Source organism: Haplochromis burtoni, unplaced genomic scaffold, assembly GCF_018398535.1.
Source record: "Haplochromis burtoni strain Fernald_Lab_line unplaced genomic scaffold, NCSU_Asbu1 Contig_78, whole genome shotgun sequence".
In the NCBI taxonomy this organism is placed as follows: Eukaryota; Metazoa; Chordata; class Actinopteri; order Cichliformes; family Cichlidae; genus Haplochromis; species Haplochromis burtoni.
The window spans coordinates 2,145,891-2,163,086 of NW_024582439.1; the positions used below are offsets into that span (position 1 = coordinate 2,145,891).

General features: G+C 36.6%; 1 protein-coding gene across 3 annotated transcripts in view; it reads right to left on the reverse strand.

Moving 5' to 3' along the window:
* The window catches only part of LOC102309091 (guanine nucleotide exchange factor VAV3), a 51,506-nt gene that overhangs the window by 29,096 nt on the left and 5,214 nt on the right, over positions 1-17,196 (reverse strand). For 2 of the 3 annotated variants that reach the window (XM_042222041.1, XM_042222039.1), the window contains exons 3-14: positions 11,008-11,066; positions 10,326-10,391; positions 9,676-9,793; positions 8,619-8,711; positions 8,178-8,246; positions 7,985-8,088; positions 7,499-7,598; positions 7,115-7,210; positions 2,970-3,038; positions 2,406-2,492; positions 1,096-1,181; positions 477-609 (exon numbers count right to left, since the gene is read on the reverse strand). In XM_042222041.1, coding sequence (XP_042077975.1) covers positions 477-609; positions 1,096-1,181; positions 2,406-2,492; positions 2,970-3,038; positions 7,115-7,210; positions 7,499-7,598; positions 7,985-8,088; positions 8,178-8,246; positions 8,619-8,711; positions 9,676-9,793; positions 10,326-10,391; positions 11,008-11,066 — 1,080 coding nt within the window. The remainder of the gene's footprint in view (positions 1-476; positions 610-1,095; positions 1,182-2,405; positions 2,493-2,969; positions 3,039-7,114; positions 7,211-7,498; positions 7,599-7,984; positions 8,089-8,177; positions 8,247-8,618; positions 8,712-9,675; positions 9,794-10,325; positions 10,392-11,007; positions 11,067-17,196) is intronic. The other variant, XM_042222040.1, reaches the window with a different exon arrangement.

The window sequence follows — 17,196 nt, forward strand, 5'->3', positions numbered from 1 at the left end:
CATGTTTCAGACGAGATTTTTAATTCAGAAATATTGAATAATCCTATCTAAAATATACCAATCACTGTCAAACGGAAAATAGACAATAGAGTAAATGAGGATGATAATAGAGTCTCTTTGAGAAAAACCACAGAGCCATTTCATTCTGGCAAGCTGTCACTTTCACATTAGCAATCAGCAGCAGAGTGAGAAGACACCATCTGTGGGCATACATCAACAAGACATCAACAAGTCCACTCCACTACAATACGGCCTGCAAATGTTCCCACAAGCCGAAAGATAGCATCGTGTGTAAACTGTATGCACCTTACATTCTTCTACATCCGTGTTTGCCAAAAAACAAATAAACGCTACAGCCAAACTGAATGACAACATTCCTTAGTGTATTCATTAGCGTAATTTACAGACAGATAAAGATCCATTTCACAATAAAAGATGACACAATAAAAATACTAATATAGTACACCGTGTCTGACCTTTTTACCCTCTCTGTCAGGCGTGGGGTTGTTTGTGATCTTGAAGTAGTTGAGGTCGAGTATGTCTTTCATCTCATAGTTGTCTCCTCTTCGCTTGCAAACAATGACGGCCACATCAAATAAAAAGATGTGCCTATGAAATAAGAAGACAGAGTGTTACATTGCTTCATTATTAACATGAGTATATATGTCACGTACAGTTGTTGCAAAGTAGGTTTATTTTTATTGTTGTTACTTTCTTGCCTTAGAGGTTAAGAAAGCTGACACCAGTATTTGGCTTAACTCTGAAGGTAAATATATCAGATACCACAGTTTTAGTCTGACGTTTTCTTGGATGCCTGAAAGTGTTTGTATCCCACAACTTTTGTTGTAGGGTAGGGTTCTTTTTTGTTGCCAACAAAACAAGAACCCTATGACCCCAAGTCAGTAAACTCAATATTGCTGATTCTTTGTTTCTTTTTTTTATTTACAAAAATGAAACCAACTTATTTTCACTCCAAATTCCACATTTTTCTGAAAATTTGAAAACCATTTCATTAAAATTAATTTAACATGCATGTGTTTCCTGTCTGCAATCCTAATTTTCCTTCCCAAACAATGAACTTGGAGGTACAACAACCTGTCCTGTTTCTTCTTGTCAACACTGGAGACTATGCGCACCTCTCCATCTCCCTTTGGCCGGCCGTAGGTGACTAGCGGCGTGTTCTGCAAACAAAACACGAAGGAGGTAAAAACGCTAGACTATACACTTTGGAGATCAAGCAACTCTTAAAATGTCACGGTTCATCTTTCTCAAGGCTTGAAAAACATACAAGGATCATATCTGATTAAGTCAACATTTTGATGCAGAACTGGGACCTACCAACTGGAATCCAAGCGAAAGTTGAATTTAAAGAGTTAAAAAGAAGAGAAAAATAAATGAAGATAGTTTGAGAAAGCAAAAGGTTTTAATCACACCTAACAGCTACTTCAGGAATGCAATATATATTCATAAAAGTACCTAAAAGTATACTAATATGAATCAAATCCCCATAAAATATTAACTTCTGCAAATAAATTTTCACATAATATTCACAATAAGACATCAGGTAGGTTTTTGGACATTCAATTGATTAGATCAGTTGATTCCTGCCACCTGATTCACTGATTAAAGTTGATTCATATGCAATCAGGTCAAGACAAGGATGAGGGTCTTTGTAATCTGACAAGCTCTCTTGTCTCTGCTGCTGGGTTTCATGACTCTCTGTAACCTCCCTGTTTTTTCTTTGACCAGCTTCTCTCAACTACTGAAACCTTCAGAAATGTAAAAACATAATTTACATTTTAATGTCAGCGGTAATGCTGAACAATAATATAAATATATTTCAGTGGATGCAGCTAAATTGCATTAATTATCCATAATTATGCAGATTACTTTTAAATCATTCTTATCTAAAATGTTTTATTATCCCATCAGACATTTATTATGATTCTGTTTTTAATCACAGTTGAAAAATCTACAAAAAAAAAGAAAAGTTCTTCACATCTCGCACCTAAGAAGAATGACTGAAATATTTAGTAAGCTATTACCCAATACATTTTCTGTGGATAGTCATCACTGCAGCTCTAAATGGTATTAGCTTTCTCTAAATCTCTGATATGGTTTAAGGCGGGATTTTTAAGACCTCAAAGATACATAAAATACACTTTTTACCTCTATTATTAGCCTTATATAGTGGCATCTTTTATCATTGTGCATGTTTGAGCTGAACTCTGTTTCGTGGTGGATTCCCTTAGACTACATTAAATTTAGACAAAGACTGGACTTTTTAAGCACTTGCGAAAACTGAATGTCTTCTAAAAGAAAAAACATGTTGCAGTGATATTTTACACTCTTATGTGGTCAATCCTAACAGCTGCTGCTAATTGTTGAAAAAATCTTTATTTTACCAGGTTTTCAATAGACCTCTGGTACTGGTCGATCTCCCTTAGAGTCTCATTATCTCTCTTCACCTCGTTGACGTACTGAGCCAGGTCCTGACAATACAGACCCACACAGACACAAAAACACACATATTATGCTTTGTAAGTTCAGTCTGAAGGAATTTAAACATGTAAAACAAATCGTGTTGTAAAGATAGTATCATGTCTTTTGTGCTACATTTTGGGGAAATCGCCCATTTAAAATATGTGCATGTTTCAGTGCTGAGAATTAGATGGGGAGACAAAGTGAATGACAATATTCTCCACACCTTTATTTTAAATGGATAAATGCGTGTTTGTATTGTAGTTTCTTTTTCTTGTTTGTTTCTTCAGTCAGAAAAGCCATCATGTCATGTTGTGTGTGTGTGTGTGTGTGTGTGTGTGTTTGAGTTTGCTTCCTATTTTTATTTAATATGTATTGATAGCTGAATAGCACAGACCGTTTGGAATAATCTGCTGAATCAGCCTGCTTTTGCTAACAGTCTAAAATCACTATGATTACGTACCATTTACCATAAGCACTGCACTTACTTTCATGGCATCAAGAGCGATCTTCAGGTTGCTCTTGTCAGCAGCATCCTGAGTGTGTTTGACTAGCTCCTGTTAGAGAGGAAAAGAAAATAAGTGGCAGACTACATCCACTAACAGAACTACAATTGCATAGGCAAGCACATTTAGCATCACCACATGGATTGATTTTATATTAAGGATCACTTTTAAATTGTATGAAAGACAAGATTCATCCTATACCAAATGGGTCCCTTCATATTCAGAGGACAGCTGTTAAAACATCAGGATAGCATCAGGTAATTAGATAATTATACTCTGAAATCAAAATTAAATGAATGAAGAAAGAAAGGGAGGGTTTCTTTCTTCTGCTTTGTTTAATTTTCAAAGTATATGAAAAAAAAAGCTTCTCGGCAAAGACTGGTGATGGGATTTATCAAAGTATAAATATCATTTGAAGCAAATGAAGTAAGTTTAATTCTCGTCCATGATCTTTCAGAATGAACAATTAGAAATACAATACTGTGCAAATGTCTTGAGTCGTTCCTCATTACTTTATATTTTACATGGAAAGTGGGATAGTGCAGTGATTCGCTGAAATGTGCAAATATTCATGGAAAGTATACAAAGCAAAACAGTTCTAATGAACATGAAATTTTATATTTGGTAAGATCAACTTTATTTTTCAACACAGCCTAAAATCTTGTGGGCAAGCTTCGGCTGCTGCTGCCTTTTGTTACATTGTATATGAAGTTGAGTCCACACTGCTTCACTAATGTTGAGGTTTGGGCTCTGAGGAAGCCTATAACTGACAATGTTTGTATGTTTTCGAATCCAGGTATGCTTTTACTGCATTGGTAGTGTGTTTGGGATCATTTTTATGCTGTTGCAGTTGGCAATCAGATGCTTTTCAAATGGTATTGCGTAGGAGAGCAAATTCTGATGGTACTTTTCTCTGTTTATACTTTCATCAGTTTGACAAGACCCCAACACCATCCATCGCATTTGCCTCCACCAAGTTTTAAAGATGGCTGTAAACACTCACTGTTGCTGTCCCAGCATCCTCCTTAGTGGAGATTAGAACCAAAATTTTCAATTTTGGATTCGTGACTCAATAAGACCTGCTGCCACTTACTGTCAGTCCAGTTTCAGTATGGCGCATAATTGATCTCAGTTTTTTTGTGCGGTTTCACATCCTCAAAAATCCTTCCGTGACAGCCACTCTTCCACCGAGACCATTTTTGATGAGGCTTCAGTGAGCAGTAGATGGATGAACTGAAGAGTCAGCGGCATCTCTCAGGTGTCGTGTCAGGTCTTTGTTGACTGTCAGATACTTTTCAACGACTGAAAATACTTTTTATGCCTAAACCTTGGCATTTTGGGGAAATTCGGGAAGAAATTATGTGGTCTAAGGCGTTTGGAAAGAAAAGCGTCTAGACTTCCAAGAAGCTTCTTCAGTTCTAAGGTCAAATTTTGGAGAGTCCCAGACTTAAGCCCTGTGGGAATGTTCCCCCAAGAGGGACAATGGACCCCTAGTAATCCTCTAACCTAATCACACGAACCAAGGTGTGAAAACAGGTGTAGGTCACAATCAGCCAAGGTTTCGGGTGAACTCATTGTGAAACCTAGCCCCATGCTATCATGTGATTTCCTGAGGTCAGAAGGCCCAGGATGTGAGTGGGTGTTAAGGTGTCTGGGATCCTACACAGACAAGAAATCGCGTGCTTCTGCAACAAGCTGCAAGTAACAAAGTGCCTAAATACACTGTTTAAAATAGGTTCTTTGCTAAGTTGCCTGTTATGTGTAGACACAACATTGACTCATCTGATGAGTTGGCCAAGAAAAATAAATAAATACATTTTTAAAATGGTCAGGTACAAGGACTGGATGCAAAATGAGTGAAAAAGCAGCCAATGTCCAAAGATAAATGAGGAAGGAAAATATAAAGACTTGAGGAGTGGCTCAAGACTTTTGCACACTATATAAATATCAGTAATGTAAAGATAAAGATAATTAATTCCATAATATATTCATAAAATCCATTATATAGGTAAATTTGAAAGTGTACATCCATCCATCCATTCATTCGCTTCCACTTGTCCTCTTTCAGTGTCGCGGGGGAGGGGGAGCCTATCCCAGCTGTCTTAGGGCGAGAGGCAGGGTACACCCTGGACAGGTCACAAGTCTGTCACAGGTCGCAAGTCTAGCACATAGACACAGACAACTCTTCGCACTCACTCATAAAACAGTTTTAAATTTTAAAGTTCTTCTGTTCTTCAAGCTTGAAGTATAAAGATGAATACACGCATGGTTTTTCTCTTCCTAGATGCAATAAACAAAACTCATATGAATACACAGCACTGCTGACATTCAAATACTATTGAATGTCAGCAGTTAAAGTGCAGGAAGAAAAAGGGATGTCACACACACACACACACACACACACACACACACACACAGAAGAAAAAGGACACACACACACACACACACACACACACACACACACAGAAACATCTATTTCTTTAATCACATGGAAGTTACTGTTGTGAGCGCAACCTGCACAGGGGAATCAATCTGTTGATGAAACCTGTCCACAATCTCCCATGGAAGACGTTGGGTTCATTACCATCAAAACAACTGTTAAGCAATAAAGAAAACATGCAACAATTCTAGACCACAGTGAATTGTTTCCACAGCAAATAAGACTACGTACTTGAACAGAAAACGTGTTTGCTAGCATTGTGCTTCATTTTCTGCTGACATTTTATTTTTAATTCTAGACAGATGCTGCTAGTTAAAAATACATGCCGCCGATACTCTGTTTGCTGTGTGTGTTTGATGTTCGTGGCAGAAAAACTGCGTTAGCAAGATTTAATCATTATTACAGCATTATGTATATTATATGTGCTTAATATTAAAAGTGGTAGAATGACTTTCGATGTGACTAGCTCTGTGGTAACGTTACACAATAAGAGATTAACTATTGTTCAAACTGGTGTGTCTGCGCCGTGTATGGCACAATGCTCTTTCCTAACTGTGCTGTAACCTCTTTCACTTAATTTCCACCTCATCACTTCTTTTCCCCTTTCATTCTTTTTTGTCCCTCCATCACACAGTTTCTCCTCAGGGGTGTCTGAGAACTCCCAGGATCAACACCATTCACCATGGAGGGCTTTACCTTCCACAACAATTTTTTTTTAAAAGCTCTCTAGGCAAAGCCCTCATCTATCCTGCCAGCTGTAGTCTGACCTCTGATTCATACTGAGCTGGGGAGATGGTGTCATACAGTAAATCAGTATGCAGTGAAATCTGTGGGAATCTAACAAGCTTGAAGTCTGGAATCCAGTATGTGAATGAATACTTTATGTACAACCGTCCTGCAAAATGTGTAACAAATCTACATAAATTCTGAGAATGATTTAAAACAATCTTGGTTCAGTTAATTTTGGAGGAAAAAGGAGAATATATCAAAATGCACTAACATAATGAACTAAATAATAACCTAGACTTTTTTTGAGTGTGGATCTTCTGGGATATCAAAGGGAGAGAACAATGAATCAAATTTGTGGAGGATGTCGCCCTCAAGTGGTCACTGACATGCTACAAGGTAGTTGGAGCAACTAAAATAAAGTTGACAAAAGCCCTTTTCACTCTGAAGTGATTAAAACTTGCACCAAATGTAAAAAATATTTTTAGTATTAAATAAACATCAAACTTTTTATGGATTTTTCTAGGGCACACATAGGAAAAACCAAACAACATCTGGAAATTCTGGATGTTCGTTCCTCCCATAGCAACAAGTAACCGTGCAAGCACCCCAGCAAGAAGCTGGGTTGCAACTGACAACTGTTTTTATGACCAGTTGATGAATGCTTTAGTATTTAAAATATTTGCAAATGATGATAAAATTGGAACAACCCTATTTTTTTCAATTTGACATTTTTGCTTTCTTTTCTGGGATCAATCAACTAATCTTTCGCTACACATAAACATAAATTATTCCACTGAAATTGCTCAGTATAAATGTAGATGTATATAAAGTGATAAGTGAGTCATAGATATTAAAATAATACCAAATACTTGTTAGCCCAAAGAAAAAGTAACAAAGCCACAAAGACTTTTCTGTCACATGTTATTTTTATGCTACTGCGTGAGTCAAACATCTCTACCTGCAAAAGGAGATGATACTTTAGGACTCTCTGCATTGGGACAACCAGCAGGTCCCTCAGTGTAAACTTCCCATTGTTGGCCCTTTTGGAGCACTCCTGGAACAAAAATGTAGTAACTGAACAGTACGACCTAGAATGCATCAAATACATTCACTTTAAGTGTCCTGTTGATGTAACTCTGACTGGCAGTAAGAATGACAACATATATATTTTAAATTCTAGTATCATTGTTGTTAAAGCGGAAGCAAAGGAAGCGCATAATGCATTATCTAAAGACCTGTAAGTGTAGTGAAAACAGTATACACTAGAGGTCACTGAAAGCTTGATCTGTATATCGGTGGTCATTGCATGTTATAGACAGGCCCGCTTCTTCTAATGTCTCACCTCCAGCTTCAGACGAACATCCTCCTTCTCTTTGCAAATGAGGTCTAAAACGGCGATGGCAATTTCCACTCGACTGCAGTATATTCCATAAATGAGCAATCTATAAAAATTCAATGGAAATGAGGTCATGATGAGTGTTGACTAGCAGGAAGGGACATTGGGTGTGCACGGAGGGCCACACATGTTGTTAAGGATCATTTCTCAAACAGCTGTATATACATATATATATTTAGTTCTAATCTGAACCTTTCTGAAACACACCTGTACAAAGTTTAAGGACTTAAAATGTGTGGGCTTAAAGAATGATTTTTTTACACAAAACTGACAGCTTTAATATAAATTTTGCAGATAGCAATCAATGAAAATTAAATTACTACAAAAATCAGCACTTCTGTAGTTGCATATTTCCACAAGCGAAAGTTCAACTCAAATAACTGAGACTTTTCTTTTTTGTTACATGCAACATGTTCATAATTCCTCACATACCTCTCTTTGTAGCTGATAAAAATCTGGTAGAGATTTAAGGCATTTTTGTTTAAGATGGAATCCTGCACTTCAGCCATCAGGCTCTTGTGAAGTCTAACCAAGTCCTGCATCAGAGAAAGAAGCCGTCAGTATCTGAACAGAAAAGTGTATCTTTCAATTGTGTGTGGCAAGAGTGAGAACTAGCGTGACTTACTGGAATGTTTACAAAAACTTTGTCTATTTCAGAAGTAGAGAAGAATTTCTTCAGTGGGTTCAGGAAATACTGGAGACAGAAGCATTGAAAACCTAAATGAAACTGAATTCAGCTCCTCTTCTTAGGCCATTTTACTTATTTACTGTACAGCTGGAAACTACAAACAGCGTGAAAGTGAATTTGTAAATAATTTATAACTCATACTGAAACCATTTACACAAGTCACATAGGATGTTTGACAGCAAACAAATTAGGGAATTGGCAACTGGGGATTTCCCCAAAATTCCCCATAAAAACCCCAATATTGTGCTCCGTGTGTTGTATAAAATTATAACAATTACAGCATTTACTGTCACTGAGATTAGATTTAGCATTATGATGCAGTAAATCCATCATTTGTTAGTTCAAAAGTTCAAAAGAGGAAAAACAAGAGCTCAGTACCTTCTCAATTGACTCGAGGGTTTCCGTGTATTTCTCCTCTGTCTGTTTAATCTCTGTAAGGCAGCAGCTTCGGATATCAACCTCTGCTTGCTTCTAGAAAGACAGATATCTTAGAAACTGTTGCTTGAATGTTTAAAAGAAAAGAAAATCTTTTTGTTATTTCTATCTGCAGACAGGAAAGCAATGTTTTAACAGCCACCAAACAGAGAGTAAGGTGCAGCAGGTGGCAAGTGAATAGATGAAGAGAACAGAATTAGGCCCCTTCAAACCAAAATTTACTAAAATACTTTTAAAACTATCAAGAAATCGGAAGAATCTGCCTTTGATATGCTTTAAATTTTAGGATTAGTTAGGAGGATTTTTCAATTTGCAAGTATAACCAATATAAAATGTTTCAATAGTTAGATTTATTCTATTCTTTATTCTAAGTAGTAGGACTAGTGAGGTATCTCACCTTATTTTATAATGTAATTTAGTCATTCATGTGTGTGTACATGTTTAGACATCTTTGTGAGGACAGAAAATTGTCATGCTTCTTTACTTGTGGGGCCCCACAGTCACTTATGGGGACAAAATGCCCGTCCTCACAAGTTCGAAGGCATTTTTGAGGCTCAAAATGTGGTTTCAGTGTCAGGGTTACAATTAGGTTGTGGCTAGTACTTATGGTTAGCAGGTTAGTACTTTTTTTCACAAGACTTACAATCCCATGAAATTTTTCTACGTGACTCTATAGAGATTAGGGGCTGCAGAGGGACTACTATAACATATATGTCTCTTAACTCATTATATATTAGTATATGACTGGAACATTTTTTTACACTGTGGAAGTGTAAGTTATTTAAATTATGAGTCTTGCTCAGTAAAGATGTTGCAATGCTGAGTTTTAGAGGATTATCCTGCACCGGGTAAGAAGCTGCACTAAACTTTTAGTAATTAGGATTTTGTGGAGTTTGTTTCCAACAACGCCCACCAACTATTCGACATGTGAGTTAAAGGTATTCAGTGTTTTGTGTGGTGTTTGAGAGGTGTGTGTGTGAGCGCTGACTAATTGTGGTACCAGTGGGGGAAGCTGCTCCGTTCTCATGAGGTCTTCATAGATCTCGCCACCAGCATAATCGTCTTCTAGGCCATAGACCGCTGCATACAAGTCATCTTCGTCCTCAGGAACATTCTCACTATGACATACACACACAAAAAAAATAAACACCACTGAAATCTGCTGATTATCAGTTAATTTTTGCATTCACAAGAGATGCAAGAAGTAACCTTTGTTACACTGGTTGAGTAACTCAGCATTAAATAACAATCACTGCGTTTAACATTCAGGAATTATGTATTTCCAAAAGGAATGATTCACAGAAATGAAAATTCTGGAGATTATTAAAAGCCTTATTTGCTACGAGCGTAATGCAAAAATTGCTCTATACACCTGTGATTACTCTTCTCTGTCGATCAATCACATTGTCAGCAGCACCCATCCAGATCCCTGATGTGGGTGTGCAAGCACTCAGCAAAAACATGTAGAATTACTCATTCATTTCCTCTGACAGTAACATCGAAACGGAGCCAAGCCAGTTAACAAAACATGTGGGTGTCCAGACCCCAGGAGAGCATGGATGATGAGCAGAGCTGGTTCTGCTACTGAGTGAAATAATCACGTTCTATCAACACTAGTAATGGGCCCACAGAGAGAAGCTTCATACATACTCAATCATGTCTTCCAGATTGTTGTAAATGTCCTCGTTTTGTAGGCTCTCGTCCGTTGGAAATGGCCTGGAAGTGACAGTAAAGTAGTATAAGCTTCAGTATTTAACAGAATAAATGCTCCAGTCGGGGGGGAAAGCACTGCTGAGTAACTTAGGACAAGAAAATAACTTTTGATAAATCAGCATGTATTTAGATATCAAGAGCAGTCTAATAGAAAAAGATGGAAACTTATAAAACCAAGTGTACTTTGTTCAAAAGAGGAAGACTTGCAATTGTTTAAAATATATTTTACACTAAAAAATGATTAATGATCACTTGTTAGAACTGCTGAACTGATCGTTGAGATCAACAGTATCTATTCTTAACTACTTTGCAGCCTGTGCTTCATTTCTGTTTTTGACATATTGATTTTGTATACTTACTCAACAATTATATCTTGTCTTTTAATTTAATACCACTGCTGTTTGCACAGTCAAGTATAAATAGAAACATTTTTAATCATTAACTAAAACAGCTGTTAAAGATGGAAATTAGACATAGCTATAAATGTGCTTGCAGTGTGGGTAAGGTGAGAAGGAGGAGGAGATAAGATATAAGTGAAAGGAAAGTTGACATGGTTAGATGACCTTTTTTTCCTAGAAATAACACTTAGAAGCAATTTACTGAAAACTTGATGACTTACTTGAATCCTCCTTGCTGAGCAACTGTCGTGTGAGAAAGCTTGGACAGAGTGTCCATAACCTGGAGAAACAAAATGTGAAATTACATTTGTTGGTTTGGTATAGAGAGACAGAAAGAGAGGACTGACTGAAGAGAGAGAGAGAGAGATATATACATGTTTAATAATGCAAATATATGACACTTATTGTGATTCCCAGTTTCAGAATTAAATCGGATTCACTGAGTTAAGCTTTCAATTTAAGCTTTAATTATCATATGAAAGTCAGATTTAAAGCTCTGATAGATTTCCTGCTTAATAACAATACCAGCTTGCAGGGTTAACAAGCCAAATCGAAACAAATATGGGTGCTTCACATAATTAATTACTTTTATCCAAATGTTCCAGCGTGGAAACAAGATGTATCAGGGTCTAATCGCAAGCAACACTGTGTACTTCAACCAAGACAGAGGAGCTGTCACAAAAACATACAATTAAATAACTAGCCTTCTTTTACTAAATTATGTATGGATGTGTTCCCATAGCAACATAAAGGGTCAAAATGTAGCTTTTAAGAAAATACTGAGCCCATGCATTTCTTATATAACAAATATTAAGGATGAATGGGCAGTTGCTGGGTTATTCTGTGAAGGAAGACTCACACACTAAGCTGAATGCACAACTTGAGGAGTTTGTCCCAAAGAAAAAAAAATGCCACTAATTGGAAACATTTTTGGCTTTAGTAAAGAAAACAAACAAAAGGAAGACAACAAAAAATGGTTTCTGCTATCGAAGGTAATACCACCATTTATTTATTTATGAACAAAGCAGGACAGCAATACCACAAAGGTAATACCACTAACCTGTTACAACACTTGGAGCACAATTTCAATAGCTGATTATATTTATAGTACAAACCTAGTGAACTATGAGTTTAGGTTATGTCGCCCTGGAGCTTACTCAGTCAATGTCTTGGGTGTGTCATTAATCACAATCTTTAATGAAGGAGCATTTTTGATGAGTTTTCCACTTGCAATTAATACGCATACAAATCTATCCCATCCCTAAAATCTATCTTTTGACATGAACGCAGCAAAAACCAACGCACAAACAAAAAGAAAGAGGCCACATGGAATTGCACAATAGATCATGTTATGACCATGTGAACAAACCTCACTTGCCCACAAGTAAAAGTTTACACTAAAACCACCAGTAAATAGCTGTAAGCCAAACTCACTGACCACTTTTAATGATGTAATGGTGTGAAGCACTGAGCATCATTTAAACGCCACATCTGTCCATCGCTTTATGTGTTTCTTGAACGCGACAATGAGTTGTCTGCACTCAAATAGCCTACAGTTACCAGCTCTCAGTGCAATAGCGCATCTTTGGGAACTGCGGTGAAACAGAAAATTCACATTATGGATGTGCAGCTGACAAACGTGCAGCAACTCTGTGATGCTATCACGCCAAGGCTTTCCAAAATTTATGACGAATGTTGAACATGTCATCAAGAATTAAGGCAGTTCCTAAGATAAAGTCAGACCCCACCACGTACTAGCAAGGCAGTCGTTAACGTATACGTGGCAGTTACAACAGTTTCCTTCACCAAAATAAAAGTTAGCTTCATTCAATTAGATTTTTTTTATTTCAATTCACACAATTATGTCGGGAAACTTCATTAAAGGTCCCTGTTAGTCAATATTAAGAAAGAAAACCCAGAGTGAAAAAGCACTTGGTGAGAACAGGTGGAAAAAGCTGCCTTGTGATAGGAATCAGTAAAATTATCAACTATTAGACTCTTCTGTATGGCTGAAAGGAGAACAAACGGGTCCCTACTAGTTAAACACCACATGATAGTAGCAAAATGTGTCAGCGCATGACACATGACAGATACACACGACACAGACGCAGCTGTTCCGAGCTGTCAAATTCACTGTTTCTTTGATTTTCATTTCTTTCTCAATTCCATCTTCTGTGGTTGTTAAATTACATATCAACTTATCTCACATCATAAAGAGAGAATTTTTTGTAACAGTTTACTCTCTAATAGCAGTCTCTGTGCACAGAAGCATTGCGCAAACTACAAGTTATTCTTTGCCTATATTTAAAAAATTTTGTATTTATTTATTTACTTTATGTGTTTTAATGTGTATCGTGATTAAAATTCAAATTATGAATGCAAAGAGGGAAAGGCCGACAGTGACAGGGAGATGAATTCTCTGGAAGGAACGTTAAACTCACACCATGTGTTACACTTTGTAATGTTCCATAAAATAGTCAAATGTGTGTCAAATTAGTACAAATGTTGTTACACTGACACCTCAAACAGTGCGTATCTGTAGGGGTGTGTGCCGAATTGCATTAAATCACTTTTGAGTTATGTGTTAACTACAGAAATACATGATCACCCTGCACATGACAAGGACATAAATACAGGTAATTCGCAGCTGTTCATCCTTAACATAAAAATGTAAACTCCTAATAATATTAATGCATGTGCAACACTGTTATCAGAAAAGTATTTGTCATATTTACTCAGAAAAAGGATTGGAAACATCACTTAAAAAAAATCACTTAAAACTGTGTAATTATATTTTTTTAAGAGGACCTGTAAAGATCAGTTCATGGACACTGATCATTATTTCTTTCCGCTGAGGTACTTGCTCATTATGAGATGATTAATTTCTTAAACTTGCTGTAGTTAGTGTCAATATATAGTCTTGCCAAAGCTTACAGTGCTGTCAGAAGTCTCTACAAGTGAAACATTGGAATGTAATGCAATGTCCCAATTACGACAGAAAAGTAAAATAAATACCAGTTATCTCATTCACATCATAGTTTCTCTCTATGATAAATTATCCAGTGACAAAGCTGCAAAGTTCGCAGTTACATTTTTGGATTTGCAGCTAAGATAGTTATTTGGGTTAGATATAGCAGCCTTTGAATCTTGAGTTTATCTCCCCTTCCTGTGTGAATAAGTCCTGTGGCTTTGGCTAAACCCAGGTGTGCTTATGACTTGAAAAGAGGCCCGTTTGTAAAGTGTACCCAGCTTTAAAAGTGCAACATTGTGATGTTTGCAGCACTGGAAATGTTTTGTTTGTTTGTTTGTTTGTTTCCCCTGCATCACTGTTTGCACTTAAAAAAATTAGATGCCATAGTGCAGCATAACGTTCCACAATGCAAACAATTATATTGATCTCTGTGAAATTTCTGCGAAAATCTAAGACCACTGATGTAAATGTAACCCTGCCCCTGCACACTTTGTCCACATCATAGCTGGTTTACTTCTAGTGATAGTGATAGCTACTGAATACAAGATTGAAAATCTAAAGAAACATATTAAAGCCAAACTTTTTTTTAGATGGATTCAGTGTAACTTGCACAAGAAAGGAGAAAGATCTCTTGTGAATACATGAAATGAACAATCTAACACTGGTTTAAATCACATTCATTTAGTGAAGTGTAAATCCTTCTAGGCTGTCTTTTTTAAAAAACAAGTTGTTCTCACACCTGACATGTCTGAAAGCCATTTGGCTGAAGCTACATGTGAGTTGAGAAGCAAAGCCACAAGCTAAGCTGAAGACCAACCGCCTTGGTTAGTGTGGCCTATTTACGATGTCTATCGTAAATCCCCGGAGCACTGTGAAAAAGACAGAGAGCTGTAACATCGGATAAGAAATCAAATGTTCATGTTTGCCACTCTGCAGGTGCAATGCAGTCACTTCTCTGTGAAACTTGTTCTAATTTTAGCAAGTACAAATAAATTCATCACACATTCTGCCCTGTGTTGTTTTTGAGTCCCCGAAATAAAATAGACGGTCCATCAAACTTCTGTAAATGCTCTCTTGTTTATGCAACTGCACAAAAGTAAAAAGATTGAAACTTCATAAAGGAGAAGCAACTTAGCAGTGAGGTGATTATTTGCCTCCTTACACTGGGTTTCAGTCCATTTCAGGATCCATTTAAAAATTGTATTTCTTGTTTTTAAGACTTTCGATGGATTAGCACCACCTTCTATTATAGATCTTTTGAAAATCCACATACCAGAGATCTATGAGCCAAATGCTCTTGATATCTTCCTAGATCCAGGCTTGAAAGCAGAAGTAACAGAGCCTTTTCAGCAGGGCCCTCTAATCTTTGGAACAATCTGTTTTCACATAAGATCTGCCCAGTTTGAAACTCTTAAATCATTTAAAAACTCTTTTACACACACACACACACACACACACACACACACACATATATATATATATATGGAGAGAGAGAGAGATTAAACTTTGACTTTACTTGACTAGTGCAGCTGACAATGATCATTTTTCATTATTATTAACACAGAAATAACGGCACTAAATATAAAGGTGAAACTTTACATGGTGTGATGATACTAATGGACCATACAGTGATAATCTCTACATGACAGATTTTCAGTTTGGTTAAAGGAATAGATTGACATTTCAGGAAATACATATATTTGCAATAATCAAGGTTGGGGAAGAAGATTAATACCACTGTCTAGTTTGAATGCTAAATATTAGCTTTACCCAGAAATAGGAACAGGCAGTGTGACAGTGTAGCTCTATCCAAAGGAAAAGCATGTTAAAAGACATGTTAATTTAATCGTTTTGGCAATATATATATATGAAATTCATATTTCTTTTGTTTTGTGAAATTCTGTGCTGAGACAGACACCGAAGTTTAAAATGATAATTTTCCTGGTAGCAGACGGAGATTCTGATATTTTTTTCTACTTCTTTCTTTTATTTTCCAAGTTATTTGTTCAATATTTAACAGCAGAGAAACAAACTTTGCAGAGTTAAGCATCAAAGCACACATTTAAAACGGTATTTTCGCATTCTTCAGTGTGTGATGGTACCAACTGATCACACAGTGATAATCTGTGCATGAAGGTTGCATTTCGCAAGTTAAGGTAAGAAAACCGACAGCGCTCATATTTCTAAACGCTAAATATTAGCTTAGCGCAGAACAGTGAAACAGATCGCTTGATGTAACATCCACCTACCTACACTTAATTAATTAAATTAATAAATATTTTATTTGTTTTTTATTAAATGATGGGCAGATATGGACATTTAAGTTTAAAACAACAATTCCCCGACAACAATTCCAGTTATCCATATGCTATCAGCGTATTTCTTTCATAACAAAAACCTGAATGGTTTAAATCGTTTTGTGTTTTTCACATTTTTATCACACAATTTTCAAAAAATTTGCAATTGCAAAATTGATGTTTTGCAACAGATAAACACTGAAAACTGATATCGCTGAATACGATCCTGTTCGCCGATATGCCGATACCACTCAACAACACTGACACTGGCCAGAAATGAGACTGTTAACACTTTAATTTCATTTCTACAAAGATTTGAATGTAAAATATATCTGTCAAAAAGCTCAAATAATAATGTTTAGAATGTATAATAATGTATAGATACAGCAGTTCTGGGGTAGGCAGGTAAGGAATACACCATGCATAAATATGTAACATGATAATTATTTATAGTGGTAGGGAATTTTACTGACGTCTTTCAATGTTTTTAGCTTAAGCCAAACTAACAGGTTGCTAATAATATGATTATATTTTATGTGCTGACATGTGTTATCAATGTTCTTATCTTACTCTCAGGAAGAAAGTGTGAAGTTATTTCCCAAAAAGAAAAACCGCATGAACTTCGCACAAAAATAATGTTGTTTTGTGAAAATATTAATAGTAGTTTATACTGAAGGAAGAAATAAACACAATTCTTGCCCCTCTGCTTTATCTCTCTAGCCTTCAGCCTTCTACGTGCAGTCAGTTTGACTCCCTGCAGTGAAGCCTGTAGTAACTCAGCTGAGAAATGTAGGTTACAGAGCTCTCATTAGATATTCAGTGGACTAATACTCAGTCCACAGGCAGAGCTGGCACAACTCGACCCCAAGTGGATTACACTGGTTGAGATTTGAGATGTTCCTTTTTTGGATTTTTCTGTAAAAAAAAGAAGAGATTGAGCATTTCTTCTTTAGACATACAGCCCTTCATGGAGCCAATCCAACCCAACTGCTTAACCTACAGTCACCCGTATTTCTAACTACCAATAAAAAAAAGCAATGATCTGGTGCAATCTTTATCCTCCAGAGGCTTGTTTGTTTGATGGACAACCCTTGAACATGGCTGAGATTATGCAGCCCGGCTTGGATGTAGTGTACATATTT